This window comes from Podarcis melisellensis (assembly GCF_964234715.1).
Source record: "Podarcis melisellensis genome assembly, chromosome: 5".
Taxonomy (NCBI): domain Eukaryota; kingdom Metazoa; phylum Chordata; class Lepidosauria; order Squamata; family Lacertidae; genus Podarcis; species Podarcis melisellensis.
In genome coordinates, this window is record NC_138537.1 from 81809470 (window position 1) to 81827216 (window position 17747).

Consider the following 17747-nt stretch of genomic DNA (forward strand, 5'->3'; position numbering starts at 1 on the left):
AGAGGCAAAACCTGGAAGTAACGCGTTCCGTAACTTCTGGGTCGCCGCGGAGCATAACCTGAAAATTCTCAAACTGAAGCATATTTAACCCGAGGTATGACTGTACTGGCTTAGGATCTCAGTCTTTGGCCTAGGGAAGGGGTTACTTCCACATCTATACAACGAGAGTTTATCAGCTAATAGATGAAAACTATGGTCAGAAAACCACTTGATTGGAATACAGTCATACCTCGGTTAAATATGCTTCAGGTTGAGTGTTTTCAGGTTTTGCTCCGCAGCGACCTGGAAGTAACAGAACGCCTTACTTCCGGGTTTCGCCGCTCGTGCATGTGCAGACGCCCAAAATGATGTCATGCACAGAAGTGGCGACCCGTGTACGCGCAGATGCGGGTGGCGTTCTACTCAGGATGCGAATGGGGCTCTGGAACGGATCCCGTTCGCATCCAGAGGTACCACTGTACCACCTTCTCTCTTGTACCATCTGGGATATGATACTGCCCTTGAATCTCTGAGGCAAAGGCTCTGGGACATATCACATAGTGATCTCCGATCTCAATCTCATGTTATCTACGGCCCGATAGCAGTAGGAATTCATTACGGGTACAATATTCAGATAGCTGCATATCTTAGAAATCTGTCTGTACCAACTTATCGGCGTCTTTTTACCAAAGCCAGATTAAATGTATTTCCATCAGAAGTGCTAAATGGCAGACTGAGAGGCATCCCTTATCAGAATAGGCTCTGTGTATGCTCTCAGGATGTCGATTGTATGAGGCATATCCTACTGCATTGCAGACAATATGAGCAAGCTAGGGATCTGTTGATTAAACCCCAAGTGGCAAATCGGCCAGGTAAATCTGAAGCCTACTATACTAAGTATCTTCTGGACGACAAGTGTAATACAGTGGCCGTGGCAAAGTTTCTTTCAGTAGTCATACGTATCAAAGATCATCATACTCAAGACTAAATAAATACTGTCTTGGTCCACCTCTCCAGGGGGGTTGTCTGTATGAATCTGTATTTTATTCTGAATCTATGTTGTGGGTCTTTGGAACGCAATAAATATTTATTATTAATAATATTTGTGGTGACTGTTCCTATCATTTCATTATATACTTAGGTTTTCTTTCTTCTGTTTTTTCCCCTTCCTTTTTTTTTTTTAGTATTTGCTTTCTATTTGCATTAATTTAAAAAAAGGTATTCTACTTGCACAGTTGTTCAAAGCCAAAATTTGGTTGGAAATTTAAACCTCTGTTTTGCAGATACTATTTTATAGATCAAAATACAAGAGAGAAAGAGAGAGACGAAGAAATGTAGAAAGGCTATTGATAAATTCTTAGTTAAAATAAGATGAGGGACAACATATTTTTTTTTAAGAGGGAGGCCAGAGTTGGATTGAAACAGACTGGTACTGTTGTAGCACGGATTTTCTTAAACTAAAAAAGTCACTTTGTATGAAAAGAAAAAAAAAGTTGTTAAATAAAGGTCAATTTCTATAACTTGACTTCTATGGGAGTGTTGCTTAATTACCTTTCTGACTCCATTGTTCAGTTTACTACTATCAACCAGGTTACAGAATTTAAACAAATTCACAAACATTTTCAAGTGGATAGCCGTGTTGATCTGTCATAGTCATAATAAATAACAAGATGAAAAATGAAAAAATCTTTTTTAATAATTCCAGTGGCACCTTAAAGATCAACTAAATATAAGCTTCCAAGGTGTGAGCTTTTGTGTGTAATACACACTTCATCAGATGCTCTGAAGCAGAGGTGGCTTCAACCGTATAACTGTTGATGACTGTTATGGCAGTTGGTTCCACAGGGAAGGGCAAGGGATTTTTAAAGGGATAGATGACCAAAATTAGCTTTAGTATGTATAATGGGACATGAATCCAATATCTCTATTCAGACCAGGTCTCTCCATAGTTTTTAGTTAGGTAATGAGTTGCAATTCAGCAAATTCTCTTTCAAGTGTATTTCTAAAATTCTTTTGCAATAAGACAGCTACTTTACGATCTTGTAAAGAATGTCCTGGGAGACTGAAGTGTTCTCCTATTGGTTTCTCTGTTTTATGATTCCTGATGTCAAATTTATGCCCATTTATCCTTTGGCATATAGTTTGTCCTGTTTGTCCAATATAGAGAGCTGAAGGGCACTGTTGGCATTTGATAGCATATATAATGTTGGAAGATGAACAAATAGGCCTGAGATGGTATGTTTGATGTTATTGGGGCCAATAATGATCTTGTCCGGGTGTATGTGACAGCAAAGTTGGCATCTAGATTTATTGCAGGCTCTTGTGCCAGTGTCCATGTTAAATCTGGTTGTTTTTCCTGTTGCCAAAGAAGCAGGCCACTTTTTTGAGCTGATAAGTGACAACAGGTGAGAAACCAAACAAAGCCCAACTGACGTGCCTGGTTCTCTGCAGGTTGTTGTGAAGATAAAGGTGTCCTACATGAGCTCTTAGGAGAAAGGGTGGAACATCATCCCCACCAATAAGGGGGGGTATTAATCCCCCTTCCTTTTAGTTGCTTCAGTGTTTTTCGATTTCTTGGCGCTAGTGCAAATTCACACACACACACACACACACACCCCGGTAAACAAGTATGCTGAATGATTGGTGTTTATGATCCTTCTTTTCACAGGGATTGTCCAGGGAGGCCCTCTTTCGATCATTTGCACTCAGATCATGACAACAGTTGATCAAGAACAAAACAAGATCCTGTGGATTCCAGCCGGCCCTCTATAGACACATGCAGTGAAGTGACCGAAACTCTGCCACAGATTCGTTGTTTGGTCCACCCTTAGCTGCCTGTATGGTTGGTACAACTTGGAAGTTGTTGCGGACAACATCTTTGAGGCCTCCGTGGAAGGCGGTAGGCCTTTCGCTGGCAGAATTCTTCTACATTTGTTCCTATACAAATGAATGAATGCAGAATTTCTTTTTCATAAGACTCTGATGCTGCAAAGTGAGTGAGAGAGAAACCCTTTAGGATACGTTTATAAAAACCTCTCCCCCCCCCCCCAATCCCAAGTATTTGGTGGTTCATGTTTACTTGAATTTTTTTAAAACAAGCAACCTGTTCAGCTTCCCCTTCCTCAGTAACCCCCTGCTTATTTCTCCTCTGCTTCTGATACGAAGAAAGCCAAACGAAAGAGTGTCGAGTTCCTACTCAGCTGAGTGAGCATGACTTTTTCATGAAGTGTGGTTCTATCCTTCCATAAGAGCTGTTCTACCTTCAAGAACAATCAGTTGCGTGTATTGTGAATGGGTTTTCTTCTAGGTACCCATTTGGGGAGTGAATCCAGGGAGAAGAAGCACTCTTCCGATATATGGGTGAGGCCACTGTTTATATCTCATAAACTCCTTTGTCTGTTCAAAAAAGTTATTGGCTTCTTTTATGCATGGGTTAATATTTAAATGTCATGGTGTATCTGATCAAACTGTGCTCAATGTGTATTCAGAATAATAATTTTGGGTTCCTGGGCCTACATTAAGAAGTAGATCATAAGGGTTAATAGCTGTGTCTAGAGACTGCTTTATTTTATGACATTTAGGTAGTCTATGTAATTGGAAGCTTACATTGCTCAAGCTTTGTTCTTTTGGTGTGTAATAGCCATAGGTTTTTTATTTAATTAGAATTACAGTCTCTATTATAGGGACCTGACAACCTCTAGTGTGGTCCTGTAACTTGTTAGTTTTCCCACTGTCGATAAATATAGTGATAATAAATAAGATGAAAGATGAAAAAATCTTTTTTAATAATTCCAGTGGTACCTTAAAGATCAACTAAATATAAGCTTTCAAGGTATGAGCTTTCGTGTGTAACACACACTTCGTCAGATGCTCTGAAGCAGAGGAGGCTTCAGCCTTATAATTGTTAATGACTGTTATGGCAGTTGGTTCCACAGGGAAGGGCAAAGGATTTTTAAAGAGACAGATGACCAAAATTAGCTTTAGTATGTATAATTGTATGATGTGTGTCTGTTTTGTTTTTTAATTTTTGTTACAATATATATTCTGAACTAAAAAAAGTCACTATATGAAAACAAAAAAAGTTAAAGAAACTGAGTATTGTGTTAAAATAAAGGTCAATTTCTATAACTTGACTTGTATGGAAGTGTTGCATAAATCCCTCTCTGACTCCGTTGTTCAGTTTACTACTATCAACCAGGTTACAGAATTAAAACAAATTCACAGACATTTGTACTGGTTGTTTTACAGTGAGATCCAAAATTGCATTTTGTTGATATAGTTGCAATTACCTGTGAAGCATAATGACTCCAAAATAAAATTCAGAGCAAAGCTTGCTTCAGTTTTGATACCATTGAATTTAAAAGATGCTAGCTTGACATACTACTTTTTGTGCCCTTCCCATTTAACAAAATAATACATTTTGAGTATCAGTGGTAAACATCTGCCTGATGGAAATTGGGCTTGGTAGATGGTCCTTTTTCTTTCCAGTGTAAGAGGCATTAGGCAAAAGGTAAAAATTCTACTACCTCAGCCCTGCAGATTTGGAGTCCTAACCCATGACCTTCCAACGCCCAGTTTGGAAATGGGAGTGCTTTATAAGCTTTTCTCAAGCTAATGTGTGTAAGGCTGAAAAAGAAAACAATTACTCCAAGTTAAGAGAAGTCTTAAAATGGCAAAGCCATGGGGTGTGGGGTACAAATTTTGGACCATGCAAAGGCTTCCTTGGACCTGATTTCAGATGTCTTGGGAGAGAAAGAATGTCTTATGAATGTACGTCTTATGAAGTAAGCTAGCATTCCTTCAGCTACTGATATATTTGAATAGCTGTCTCCATCCTCTCCCTCATTAATAATCTGCATGATTTTGGTTTGGTGAGCTCACTGAAGAATGGCCATAAACTCTACATAACGGCTAAGTGAAATATTTTCTGCTATTATATGGGGCATGTGGTTATCTCAAGGAATGAGGTGGTTTTTGTAATTCTACATTTTGACTTGACAAAATGACAGAACCATGGTGGACACTGGAGCGAGTTGCATAATTGTTTAGCTAAAACTGATGTAGCTGGAGGCTGTCTGATACATTAGATGGATTAATTCATTTCTCCTCTACAGCCTGGGGAACATAAAGATCAAAATAGTTTATTATATGTAACTTTTGCTATTCAGGTGGGTGATTTATGCCAGGGGTAGGCAAATTAAGGCCCGTGGGCCGCATTTGGCCCAATCGCCTTCTCAGTCCGGCCCACGGATGGTCCAGGAATCAGAGTGTTTTTACATGAGTAGAATGTGACCTTTTATTTAAAATGCATCTCTGGGTTATTTGTGGGGCATAGGAATTCATTCATTCCCCCCCCCCCCAATATAGTCTGTCCCACTACATGGTCTGAGGGACGTTGGACCGGCTCACGGCTGGAAAAGGTTGCTGAACCCTGATTTATGCCATTACATATCCTGGCCAGGGTGCCCCAAGTTCTGCTCGTGCATGATGGAAGCGGGAGGGAAAGGGGTGAGCTCCAGTCCTCCATTCAATGCAAGAAAGGCTATTGCACATCTACAAGACCAAAGGAATTGGCACTGCTAGTCTTCATCGCTTCCTAGAAGGCGCTGCCTGCGAAGGTACAAAGAGTCCTGCCTTACACTGTGAGCCTTCCATTCTTACTTCTTGGCCAGGACCACCAAAACCCACTTGCGGGGACATCCCCACTTTTACCCACGGGGAGGCAGGCTTCACAAAACCCTGTGCAAGCGTCTATTCCTATTCTTGTTACTGCAATGCTTTCGTTCATTTCGTTCACTTTCGCTGGATTGGGACTCCAACCGCATAAGCGAGCGAGCGAGAGAAGAGAGGGACAGCCAGCGCGTCACGCCATTCAGCAAGTGCCGCCGCCTCCAAGCCTAAGACGCTGCGCTCTCTCTCTCTCTGTGTGACGCCAGAAGGACTTATTGAGGCGGCAGGTCACGTGGGCCGCCTGCCCGCTCTTCGGCTCCTCCCGCCGCTCCCTGTCAAGCGCGTGGCTCTCTCTCGCTCGCCTCCATCTGCTCGAGGCAGCGTCGGAGAAGCGCGCAGGGCCGCTTGGGAGGAGGCGAGGGGGAGCCAGCCGGGAGGGGAGCCGAAGCCGAGGAGAGAGGAAGGGGCTGGACTTGCCGGAGAGACTGGCGAGGGGTCGCTCTCCGCCTTGGCGCGCAAATCGTGAGGCGACCAAGGGAGGGATCCCGCCCGCCCGCCTGCCTTCTCCCCTGGGTGGCGGGCGTCGTGAGGGGGAAGGGGCAGCCTCGGACTGGAGCGGCGGCCGCCTGCCTGGACGTGCGCTGAGGCTCGGCTTGCGCGCCTCCCCGCCCAAGAGCAGCGCTATGGCTGGGCCTGGGCTTGGCCGAGAGCTCTTCGCCATGGCCAGTGGCGGAGGCGGCTCCAGGAGATACTCCTCGGACTCCTCCTCGGCCATCCTCCCCCGGACCATGGAGGTCCCCTGCGCCCGCGGGCAGCGCATGTGGCGGGCCTTCCTGGCCTCGTCCATGGTCCCCTTTTTCTTCTCCTGCTCTGGAGGACCCTCAAGTACCTGGGCACCGTCTTCTGCCACTGTGGGGGCAAGGAGAAGGTAACAGTTTCTCTTCTTGCCCGGGTTCTCCCGCTCGAGGGCCGCTTCACACGTTGCCTAGGGCGGGTCACACTCGCGTGTCTAGCAGGCGCCTTCCTCTGGGAGCTGCGAATGGCCGTGGAGTGGGGGGAAGGCGAGGGTTGGACACGTCAAAGTGCAAGTAGATAAATAGGTACCGCTCCGGCGGGAAGGTAAATGGCGTTTCCGTGCACTGCTCTGGTTTGCCAGAAGTGGCTTAGTCATGCTGGCCACATGGCCCGGAGACTGTACGCTGGCTCCCTCGGCCAATAAATCGAGATGAGCGTCGCAACCCCAGAGTCGGCCACGACTGGACCTAATGGTCAGGGGTCCCTTTACCTTTACTAATTTACTGTCACCTTTCTCCAGGTTTTCCCCATGCCCCTTTGTTTACTATTTCTCTTCATTTCCCCCTTCCATTTTTCCTTTCTTCCTCTACTGATACTGTTTCCCACATACTGAGATTTAGCGTTAATAGAAGTCAGGGTAATGACAGATGACAGTAATTTAATCCTCCTGCCTTCTAACCATCATCAGTTCCGCAAGAGTTGTTTGTTGTGTGTTTGCTGTCCCAGGTTGACTCCTGCTTCTTTGGTACTAGGAGAGCAGCGGGCCTTCGTTGTTGTTGTTGCTGCAGCATGAAAAGTTAAAAACATCCTCAAAAGGCAATAACCTCAGATTTTGGATCAAATTGTGTTGGACCAGCAGTTCAGTAGTGGTCATGGGTGAGCTGAGGTTCAAGGGTTGAGACTTCTTTTGTCTGAAGTGGACAGGGAGTCTTCAGAACAGTGGTGGTGGTTCCTCTTTTCCTTGTTGAATGATGGCTTCAGCTACTCCCCCCAACCTCACACAAACAGGCTGAGAAGGAAACACACCTTGGCAAGAATAAACTTGCTAGCCAAGTTGCTCTATTATTGCTGCCAGGTCTCTCTTGCACTCGGATGGGTTTGCCTTTCTAACAGCAAGTACTGTCGATTTTGCTATGTCCAAATCACATTTTGGGTGTAGGTCTCTGCTGCCGTGAGACTAAAAGTAAAATAATAAGACTGGAAAGCCAACACCTGCGGAAAATCCATACCTCTCACCAATGTTTCATGTGTTATACCAGTGATGCAGAACCTTTGGCCCTCTGGATGTAGCTTAACTACAGCTGCCAGCAGCCCCTGCAAGCATTGCCAATGTCTGGGGGTGACCGGAGTTGTAGTTCAGCAACATGTGGAGGGCAAAAGGTTCTCCATGAAATCTGGCAAATGATGGAACATGGTGTAAGCAAGATTTCTTGGTTCGTGCTGCTTCTGTTCCCCGTACACATGGGGGCGACCATTGCTGAAAGGTGAAATGATAACAAAGTTGTCTCAAGGCAGCTTATTTTTCATATATATTTTTGTGAAGCTGTTGACTTGGCTAATCGTTATCCTTCTGCATTGGTGACACCCTCTTGGTTGTCCCTCCCTGGGCCCATTTGCGCACGCATGCCATTGCCATATGTGCAGCTCGGCATGTGAATGGACTCAGTAACATTTGAGATGTGAAACGTCTCCTTTCTCATCAAGTGATGAGCAGATATGTGTGAATCAGCCCAGTGAATGTGAGCAGTGCCAACCCTGCCATCTCCCTTCCGCCTCAACCTTTAGAGACCCACTAAAACCTGGAACATGTCAGCTTTAACAAAAAAATCCATCAAGAAAGAGCTCAAAAGGGACGTCTCAGGGAAGCAAAGTGTTGCCTCTTCACTTCCAACTTCCTGTAAAGGGATGAGTCGACTCTTGCTAAGGACTTTAACATCATGCCAACTTTTTCTTTCTCACCCCCCTCCCACTCCCCCTTTGCTTAATACATAGCCTCACGAAAAGTTCTAGAGAACTCAAAACCTTGATTATTTTGTGAGGCTTGGGTAGGTCCTAATAAATATATTTCCCCACTGTGGATTTGAGATTCTTGTCAAAACAAACAGTGAAGCCAGCAGCCATTTCCTGCTCAGTGGGATTACTCCAAACGATGTGTACTGTAGCTTAGAGCTGCCTTCTTAGGATTCCCCCTTTCAGCTTTACGTATAGCTATCCAGAAGGTAGAATATGCTTAGAATGCCATTGTGTTTTGAAGGCTAGGAAACAGAGTAAAATGAGATCCCTTCACATTCAGTTATCAGCTCTCCCTGCTCCCCCCAAGATATGGCATAACATGGCTCTGCAAACGTGGAATCCTTTATTAATTTTAATTTCAAAGTGGTAATGAAGAAGGGATGTGAGTGTATCTCCGTGTGATGACATAAGTAACACTGCTATGCCGAGAATTATGAAAGCAACTTTGAGAAAGTTAGGTGCATCTAAACCCCATCAAACTAGGTGGGAGCTCAAGTATGTTTTATGAATTGCATCTTGTGCAATTACTTCCTAATTTCTGAGTTGTTGTTTTTGAAGGGGAGGGTGTTCGGTCAGAGTCTCCTAAAAGAGCTTGTGATCTTCCAGCAGATGAATTGCCATCATTTCAAACAAGTTTTTCTCTGCAAAGGATGCTATCATAAGCTATGACTGTGGGTTAAACCACAGAGCCTAGGACTTGCCGATCAGAAGGTCGGCGGTTCAAATCCCCTCAACAGGGTGAGCTCCAGTTGCTTGGTCCCTGCTCCTGCCAACCTTGTGGTTCGAAGGCACGTCAAAGTGTAAGTAGATAAATAGGTACCACTCCGGTGGGAAGGTAAATGGCGTTTTCACGAGCTGTTCTGGTTCGCCAGAAACGGCTTAGTCATGCTGGCCACATGACCCAGAAACTGTACACCGGCTCCCTCGGCCAATAAAGCGAGATGAGCACCACAACCCCAGAATCGGTCATGACTGGACCTAATTGTCAGGGGTCCCTTTACCTTTACCTTGATCTGAAGCTTTAAAATGCAGTTTGACTTGCTAAGTAAATAACAGCAATAGCCTTTTCCCGCTGAAGAGATGCTTTTCAGGCACAGGAAAAAGACTGGGTTTGCAATATCAGCCACTTTGATTTGCAGACAGTAGGAAGCCCAACCTTAGTATTAATAGCAGTAGTCTGACCTTGCTTTATTCCGTAGAGTTACCAGCAACTGCAGCAGTGGAAGTTTATGTATGCCACTGTATGCACTTCTTACGTGGTAATGCCATGGCTGAGCCAGATCTTAATTGCACAGTTGAATGGGAAATTGCATGGGTGAGCTTCTATATATGAAGCCTTATTATGCCTTAAATACCCCACCTCCTTTTAATTTCCATTTTGCTTGAAGATAATTTCAATAAAAGTTCTAATTGCTGCAGTGCAGCAATCTAATGAAGAGGCATTTGAAGCGCATGATAATATGAAATGTAATAGTGATGCAATGTTAAGTTTTAAAAATTATGCTCCCTGATGACTGCTCTTCAATCATAATAAAAAAGCACCAGGCAATTAACTTGAAAGGCACAGGCAATTGAGTGATCCCAATTAGGTTATATTGCATTGGAGTAAATGTGTGTGTGTTTTAAAGGTGCAGTTATTGTAAACAAAGCTACTTGGAGACTTTACCCAAGGTTTAAAAGTACCCTGCTTTTTTTAGTGCAGTTACTGGGGTTGTTTCTACCCCTTCTTGTCTGTTTCCACATGCAGCATTAAAAAAAGAACAAGGACAGCATAGCTTTCTTCTTCAATATAGCCAGTTCCACAGCATCAACAGGAAAAAAAAAAAAAAGTCCGCCTAGTGACTTAACACAAATTCAGCAAATCAAAGTGTAGCATTATTATTTTTAAATGGAGCTACAGGTAGCTGTTTCCTCACCTCTAATGCTATAAAGCATAAGGATATTTTAATCCTTCCACTCTGAATAAGCTGGCAGTTATCAAAAAGTGATTCTGATAGAAATTAGACACCTGGAGTAGTTGGCTGCCTGTGTGGTGAGGAAATTTGTTCGCCACCATCTTTCCCAATCCAGGGAAGTAAAAGAGGCACAATTCACATACAATTACAATTAGCTCCTCATTGGCTGCATCCCAACGGTGGGATTTTGCTGCTCAGTCGTTAATCACATCCCTTGATTTCTAAATTAAATGGCTCACATTCCACAAAGGAAAAATAATAAATGTTTCCCAAAAGAAGGAAGAAAGATGAGGTGTGTGCCTATGTGTTTTTCCCCCAATAGTTTGCCAAAGGTTTCCCTTGAATGCATTCTTGCTTCAGAGTTTCCCAGCCTCGCAGCCAGTGACAGATTGTGCTGTGAGTAGAATTGAAAGCTAGCTGTTAAAACTCAAATGTTTTTAAAAGACAACAGCAAGCCCTGGCCCCTTGCTAACGGAACCTTCAGTGACTGTTGGAACCAACAGCCATTTGGCTCCTCCCCTTTCCAGAGCATTCTTCAACAACTATTTCACTTGTTCATCCCATAACAGATGAAAGAGGTTGGTACCTGCTCTCCTGTTCCTGACTCATTCCTTTCTCCCCTTTTTTGGTATTATGTCATTTAGGAGCAGCTGGCATGGTGTGCAAATGACCTGTCACATATTAATTTAATTTACTGCTCTGTCCTAGAAGACTCAAGACAACTCAGAGCAGTTCTCTCCCCCCCCCCCCAATTTGTAATTCTTCTGTCCCAAAGAGGCTTGCGATCTAAGGAAATTGAAAGGTTATGGAATGAAAGAGGTGAGATAAATAAAAATCACATAAACATAAAATCTTTTTTTAAAAAACAAAAATCAAGAGCTGCAAAACCAACCAGTCCAGAACCGATCCAAAGGACAAGTCCTTTTGGGAGGCAACCACATGTTGGTGGGGTCTGTGTACCTCTGATACAGTGTTAAGACCAGTGTTAAGTAACTGTAGGTGCTGTTATAGAATTAATAATACTGTGGGTGAGCTGGTTGCCTGGAGGTGACAGTTTCAAATGACTAGATGCACATTTCTCAAACTTGGGGCGCCACTGGTCCTGCCAGCTAGTGATGATGGGAGTTGTAGTCCAACAACAGTTGAAGACCCAAGTTTGAGACTCAAGACTCTCATCTGAGTAGGGCTGGGATGTCCATTGAGTAAAAGAACCATGTCTCGTGTGAACCAGTTTTACTAGTGCTGTGTTCCTATGATATGTGGCTTTCAGAAGGTGGTTGGCGCTGCCAGATTACACAGGCATTGCTGTAATCTAACCTTGAAATCATGGGACGCAGGTGGCGCTGTGGGTTAAAGCCTCAGCGCCTAGGACTTGCCGATCGAAAGGTCGGCGGTTCGAATCCCTGCGGCGGGGTGCGCTCCCGCTGTTTGGTCCCAGCGCCTGCCAACCTAGCAGTTCGAAAGCACCTCCGGGTGCAAGTAGATAAATAGGGACCGCTTACCAGCGGGAAGGTAAACGGCGTTTCCGTGTGCTGCGCTGGCTCACCAGATGCAGCTTTGTCACGCTGGCCACGTGACCCGGAAGTGTCTCCGGACAGCGCTGGCCCCTGGCCTCTTAAATGAGATGGGCGCACAACCCCAGAGTCTGTCAAGATTGGCCCGTACGGGCAGGGGTACCTTTACCTTTACCTTTAAGCTTGAAATCACCAATCCTAGTGAAGCTATCTGGGCCTCCAGTGACAGGAAGATCAAGGTGCACCCCCAAACTGTGCTGCTCCTTCAAGTGGAGTGTAATCCTATATAGGGCAGGCAATTGACCAGCTTTTCAGGTGCAGGAAACTGTCACCTACATTACCCCTGTCTTGCCAGAATTCAAGTTCAGCTTATTTTCCGTCATCCATCCCACCACTGCCTCTAGGCTTTGGCCCAGGTTTTGCACAGCCTCTCCTGATCCAGGTGTTATGAAGTAATAGAGCTGTGTGTCATCAGCATACAGATGGCACCTTGCCCCAAAACTCCTAATCACCATTCCCAGTGGCTCTTTGTAATTGGGGATAAAGGAGATGGTTCTTTGATTGACAATAGGAATATACGTTCCTTGACACCCCCACCCCAGGCTAGTCTGCTGCTGTTTTGAGTAACCAGGTGAGCTAGGTCAAGGTCACTCTAGAAATAATAAATGGGTTTATGTTATAAGTCACTGTATTGCAGAGAACAATCTGAATTAACTAAAGTGAGAGAATATCCCAGGTCCTTGTGTCTAGGGCTGCAGTCTAAGCTTTGTTTTGTTCATTTGCTGGATTCCAGAAATGAAGGATCAGCTGTGAATGTATTCACCCATACTGGTACAGAACACAGGGTGAAGTTTTCTACTGAAAATGGGTCTTTGTCCCAGTTTGGGGCGCAGTGGCACCAAAGCTACAGCAGCGTGTTCAGGGAGAGGTAAATCTGTCCATTTCTTTGATGACGAGTCACAGCAGGAACTTGATCCACGGTGTGTGCATGGTCTCCATCCACCTGCACAACCTGCAGAACAGACCTCCACTCAGTTAAGTAGAAAAGCTGGTTCAGAAACCAGACCTTCAGGTGAGCTGCCCTCCTTTTCATATTTTAAGTGCTGCTTGTTTTACATGCCCATTTGTCATGCCTCTTTTTTAAAACAACAACAACAACTAAAACCTTTTAAAAACTGAGATTAGGGGCTTCCTATGCCTCAGTGATGTCACAGTCATTTTTTTCCTTCCAAAAGCTTGTTTTCATTACAGTGGTACCTCGGGTTACATACGCTTCAGGTTACATACGCTTCAGGTTACAGACTCCACTAACCCAGAAATAGTACCTCAGCTTAAGAACTTTACTTCAGGATGAGAACAGAAATTGTGCTCCGGCGGTAGCAGGAGGCCCCATTAGCTAAAGTGGTGCTTCAGGTTAAGAACAGTTTCAGGTTAAAACGGACCTCCAGAACAAATTAAGTACTTAACCCAAGGTACCACTGTATATTCTATAGAACAGGGGTTGGGGACTTGGATCAGCTCAACAAATTGGATCCCTTGGTCCCCAGCCTGCCATGGGCCAGCTTTGACTAGAAGGCAGGGCCACCCCCTGTCAATCACACAATGTTGTAAAGATGTCAGGTGATTAACACCTATCAGAGTTCAAAGGGGGGGGGTGTCTTGTTGCAACAGTTGGCCAGCTCATGGGCAATTATAACGACCCTCTTTGAAGGTGTGCTTCCAGCATCAATCAGCTCATTGGCAGAGAGAGTGAGAGAGAGCACCCACTTTCATAGGAGAGTGTTGCTCAGTTAGCTCAAAGTAGCTTGCTAAAATGGGGTTTGTGTGTGTGCTCTTTTAGCATGAAATTTCAATGTAAACTACTTCAAAACACAGCCCTGGTGCACTCAATCCCCATGGTTCTTCCTGTCAGTTCCAACAAGCTGATTTCTCCTTTGCAAGCAGAGCTTTCCAACAGCACCAATCAGGATTTAAGCTCCTGGTTGTTCCTTTGTAGCCACATTTATACCTGGCCCACACTTGATGTCGAACAAGAGTGAACTTTAATTCCTAATACCCCTATTTGCATGGGAGTTGAGTTCCTGGTCATTGCACGCATCGACAGACTTTGTGGGCCAAATTGAGACTTGTGTTGTGCCTATGGGCCAGAGATTCCCCAGCCCTGCTATAGAACCATGGTTTTTCTCAGAGCTTCAGCAAAGAAGAGGTGTACCCTTGTATGGTATAGTAAGGGGTATGATGACATCATCATACACAGGTACATCACAGGTGACCCAGGTAGCACTGCACACGATTATAGCCTTAGTTGAATTCTTAGTTTCCTAATTTAGGAAGGCTTGCTAAGAGATGCACATGTGCACATCCCCTTCAGCATACAGAACTAATAACAAGAATGCGGACATTTGATTCATATGGTTTGGTCAGAAGTACTTTGTGCAGCATTTCCCTCGGTATCAGCCTAAACAAAATGCTGCGTTCTTCCCTTGTGAATTAGGAAACTTAAATTCAGCTGCCTTGTCAGTTTTGTCATAAGCCCACCCCATTACGCTGAGTCCCATTCCTCCCCATTTCACCTCTCTTCCAGGTCCGAAAGCGGCACCTGTGTGCACGGTTGTGCATGCTTTGAATGTGTGGAAAATGGTAGTTGCTGGACCTGATATCCCAAGCACCAATAGCAAGAGGCTTTGGACAAACTTGGTAGCAGTTGAGCTATGCCCTGCTGCTTAGTGGTTCACAAGGAGCCTTGGCCTGCTGTACTCTGCCTTTTTCTAAATTTTACTCTCTTGAATCATGCCCTTTTTGAGATGCCAATGAGATGCAAAGAGCGATTCTTTTACTTTTATGCATATATCTTCCCCCACTGTTGTGCGCCTCACCCCTGACCCTTGCATAAGTAGTTTTTTAATCGCATTGTTCTGACATTCTGATAGAAATGGCAGGAAAAAGGACTCTTGTTTTGCATTTAGGAGCAAAGGTCACACAGGAAGATACCTTTCTTTAGAAGCAAGAACCCCTGCAATTCTTTCCAAGGTTCTCTGATGCCCGCCAGCTCATATGGCCTTGCACTTCCCTTGCTAGCCATCTATTGTAACTGCAGGCACCTCTCCACAAGGCTGAGGCAGACACCACAAATGCACATGAACTGTAATCACAGTGGCACAGATTACAGTCACAGAAGCTCAGGTTACAAGTCAGCTGCATTTTTTCCAGTGGAAGAGGGCCTTACATACAATCCGTCACACACAAATATGTCTTCCAAAAAATTGTGGTCCTTATTTCATGTGTTCCACCTCAAGCACACCTTGCGCAACTCACAAAGCCCTTGATGAGTTGCATTGGGTACGCTTGAGACAACACCTGTTGTATTTGTGCTGTTGCGAGGAATTCCATTCAAGGGGTTGAATAACAGTGAGTCTAGAGAAGCTGCTTTTTCAGCTGAATTTAGAGAAACCACTTGAAGCATCCATTGTGTTGAGCTATTTCAATTGCTTTGGTTTGATTTGCTCATTGCAAACAGCTGAAAGTATGTAAATGTTGATAATACCCCTGCTTTGCAAAGGGAATTGAATAATTTCGATTGCAACTGTAGTTCCAGATTTTCCAGGTTTGTGATGAGGGTTGTCTTGGAAATGATGGTTCCCCTGCATATGTCATGAGGGAATGCCAAATCATATAAATGTGGCTGGAGGATCTAGTCCTTGTCAAAATCTCAGGTTACATATAACTTGCTCCATTATAGCTGTATTTCAGAGTGAGTGGTACCAAGCGTCCAGTGTAAGATTTCAGGCTGTTTCCCAATGAGTTGCTTGCTTTCCACGCTGCCAAGCTCATTTATCAAGCAGTTTTTTTGACAATATATTTACATTGGTGTCATCAAAATATTCAGCAACGTTAAATTTGGACAACAAACAGTAGTTTCTTCAGTAATACTCTTATCAAAATTAAATTCCAAAAATCTTGCACCAACTGACATTCCCAACATAAACGATATGTATATAGTTTATTGCAATCCTCCCCCCAAAATTAGGTGATATAGAAGAAAGCATTTTTGACATGTGCAAAGGAGTGCAGTACCATCTGTGTAGTACAGGCAACCCCTGATTTGTTCGGGGGTTGCATTTCAGGTCATTACTCTTGCTGCTTCCAGGGTTCCTGCAATCCATGCATGCACAGTCATGCATGGTTAGAACTTGCGCAAAATAGTTGTTGCTTGTAATTTTAAAGAGTTTCCTCTAAGGAAATTGGAAACATATGTTAAGGGTCACGGTTCCCAAAGTTTATTCCTTGGGAAGAATTTGTGTGCCAATGTCAACCAGCACTCCACATCAGCATTGGTGACCTCATGCTTCAGTAGGTAGACTGCCTACTTTTTTCACTATGTTGATGGGACACATCACAGTTAGATGAGTGAGCCTACTTTGGTGGCTAGAGTGGATACTAGCCTAGAAACCTGGCAGCAGTTCTCAATATGTTGTGTTTAGATAACTGATTTTAGGGGGTAACAAATCAACAAAACCAATTGTTTGTGGAAGCATTGTGGATAGCACCCCAGATGTGTGCACTTGACCACAAGTCTGTCTTCATTGCAGGCATGCATGGTCCTGGCAAATTTACCATTCATTTCCTTTGGTAGGTTGTTCACATTCCCACTTTTTCTGGCAAACAGTTAGCTTGGTTTTTGGAAAATGCTCTTGTCTAACCCCCTAACTCTGTGCTTGTTTGTGTTTGGCAACAGGTACAACGGGTAAACCATCATCACTACCCCCTGCAGTCATTGATGTGAGACAGATGAATGAGAAACTGGAGACCATTTTGTTTCAGCCATGCCAGGAGCAAGATGAATTGAGGAAACGTCTTGCACTGTCGTCTCCTGGGTCAACCTTTGATGAGTGCAGGTAAAAGACTGAACGGTCACATGAGGGTATATTTCCAGGTCTAAAGCATGTGCACTTGGGCATGGGTCTTTGGCTCTTTTCCAAGGCACAGCTGTTTGAGTTGGGGGGGGCAGTAAAGGATGCCTAAGATGGCTCAGTCAGACAACATGAGACACTTAATCTCAGGGTTGTGGGTTACAGCCCTGTGTTTGGCAAAAGATTCTTGCTTTGCAAGGGGTTGAACTAGATGACCCAGTCTTTGTTAGCTAGTGATGTTATCTTTGCAAATTACTTACACCACCAGTGGCCAACTCCATGTGGGTACAGAGTATGCTTAATGTATTCTTTATGCTTCATATAAAGTAACCTTTATGGGAGGGTGCATGTTTTCTTTCACCTTAATACAGTGGAACCCCTGTTGTCAAGCGTCTCAGGAGCTACTGCTTCCATTTTCGAACATGCCTCTGAAGCCGAACGGCTTCCAAGGCGCATTTCTCTCTTTTCTCAATGGGGCTTGCCAACCGCCCCATTGAGCCTCAGTTGTTGAGCATTTCGGAAGCCAAACTGGCTTCCGGAATGGATTATGTTTGGCAACCGAGTTTGCACTGTACTTAAAATGTTTGAAGTGTATACATGTGAATTTTATGCTAAGGTCATGCTCATCTGATATCTATCCTGGTGGGCCGCCTAGCGACAAGCCAAACCATGAATATGAAAGGCTGAAGATTCAGTGCATGAAGGCAATGCCCGATCTGCAGTCTCTACAGAACCAACACACCAAAGCGCTAAAAAGATGTGAAGAGTCTGCTAAGGAGGCTGATTTCTATCAGTAAGTAAAGGCACACAGCATATGCACAGGGATGCATTTGGGTTTCTTTTTACCATTATTACGTGTCTGTTAAGCTGCCTTAGATCTTAATGTTTAAAGGTCCTTCATAGCTTTTTTC

General features: G+C 44.2%; 2 protein-coding genes across 7 annotated transcripts in view; both read left to right on the top strand.

Annotated features, from left to right (window-relative positions):
* DLG5 (discs large MAGUK scaffold protein 5) overlaps positions 1-17747 on the top strand; it is a 139979-nt gene that overhangs the window by 106195 nt on the left and 16037 nt on the right. The window lies entirely within an intron of this gene.
* Positions 1-17747, top strand: part of LOC309371114 (disks large homolog 5-like) — a 31206-nt gene that overhangs the window by 5642 nt on the left and 7817 nt on the right. Inside the window, exons 1-4 of one of the 6 annotated variants that reach the window (XM_081913736.1) lie at positions 6406-6577; positions 12720-12998; positions 16662-16821; positions 17453-17629. In XM_081913736.1, the coding sequence (XP_081769862.1) occupies positions 12791-12998; positions 16662-16821; positions 17453-17629 (545 nt within the window). In that variant the 5' untranslated portion in view covers positions 6406-6577; positions 12720-12790. Of the gene's footprint in view, positions 1-6405; positions 6578-9505; positions 10991-11051; positions 11071-12719; positions 12999-16661; positions 16822-17452; positions 17630-17747 lie in introns of those variants that run through there. The other 5 variants (XM_081913738.1, XM_081913734.1, XM_081913739.1 and 2 more) reach the window with 5 other exon arrangements.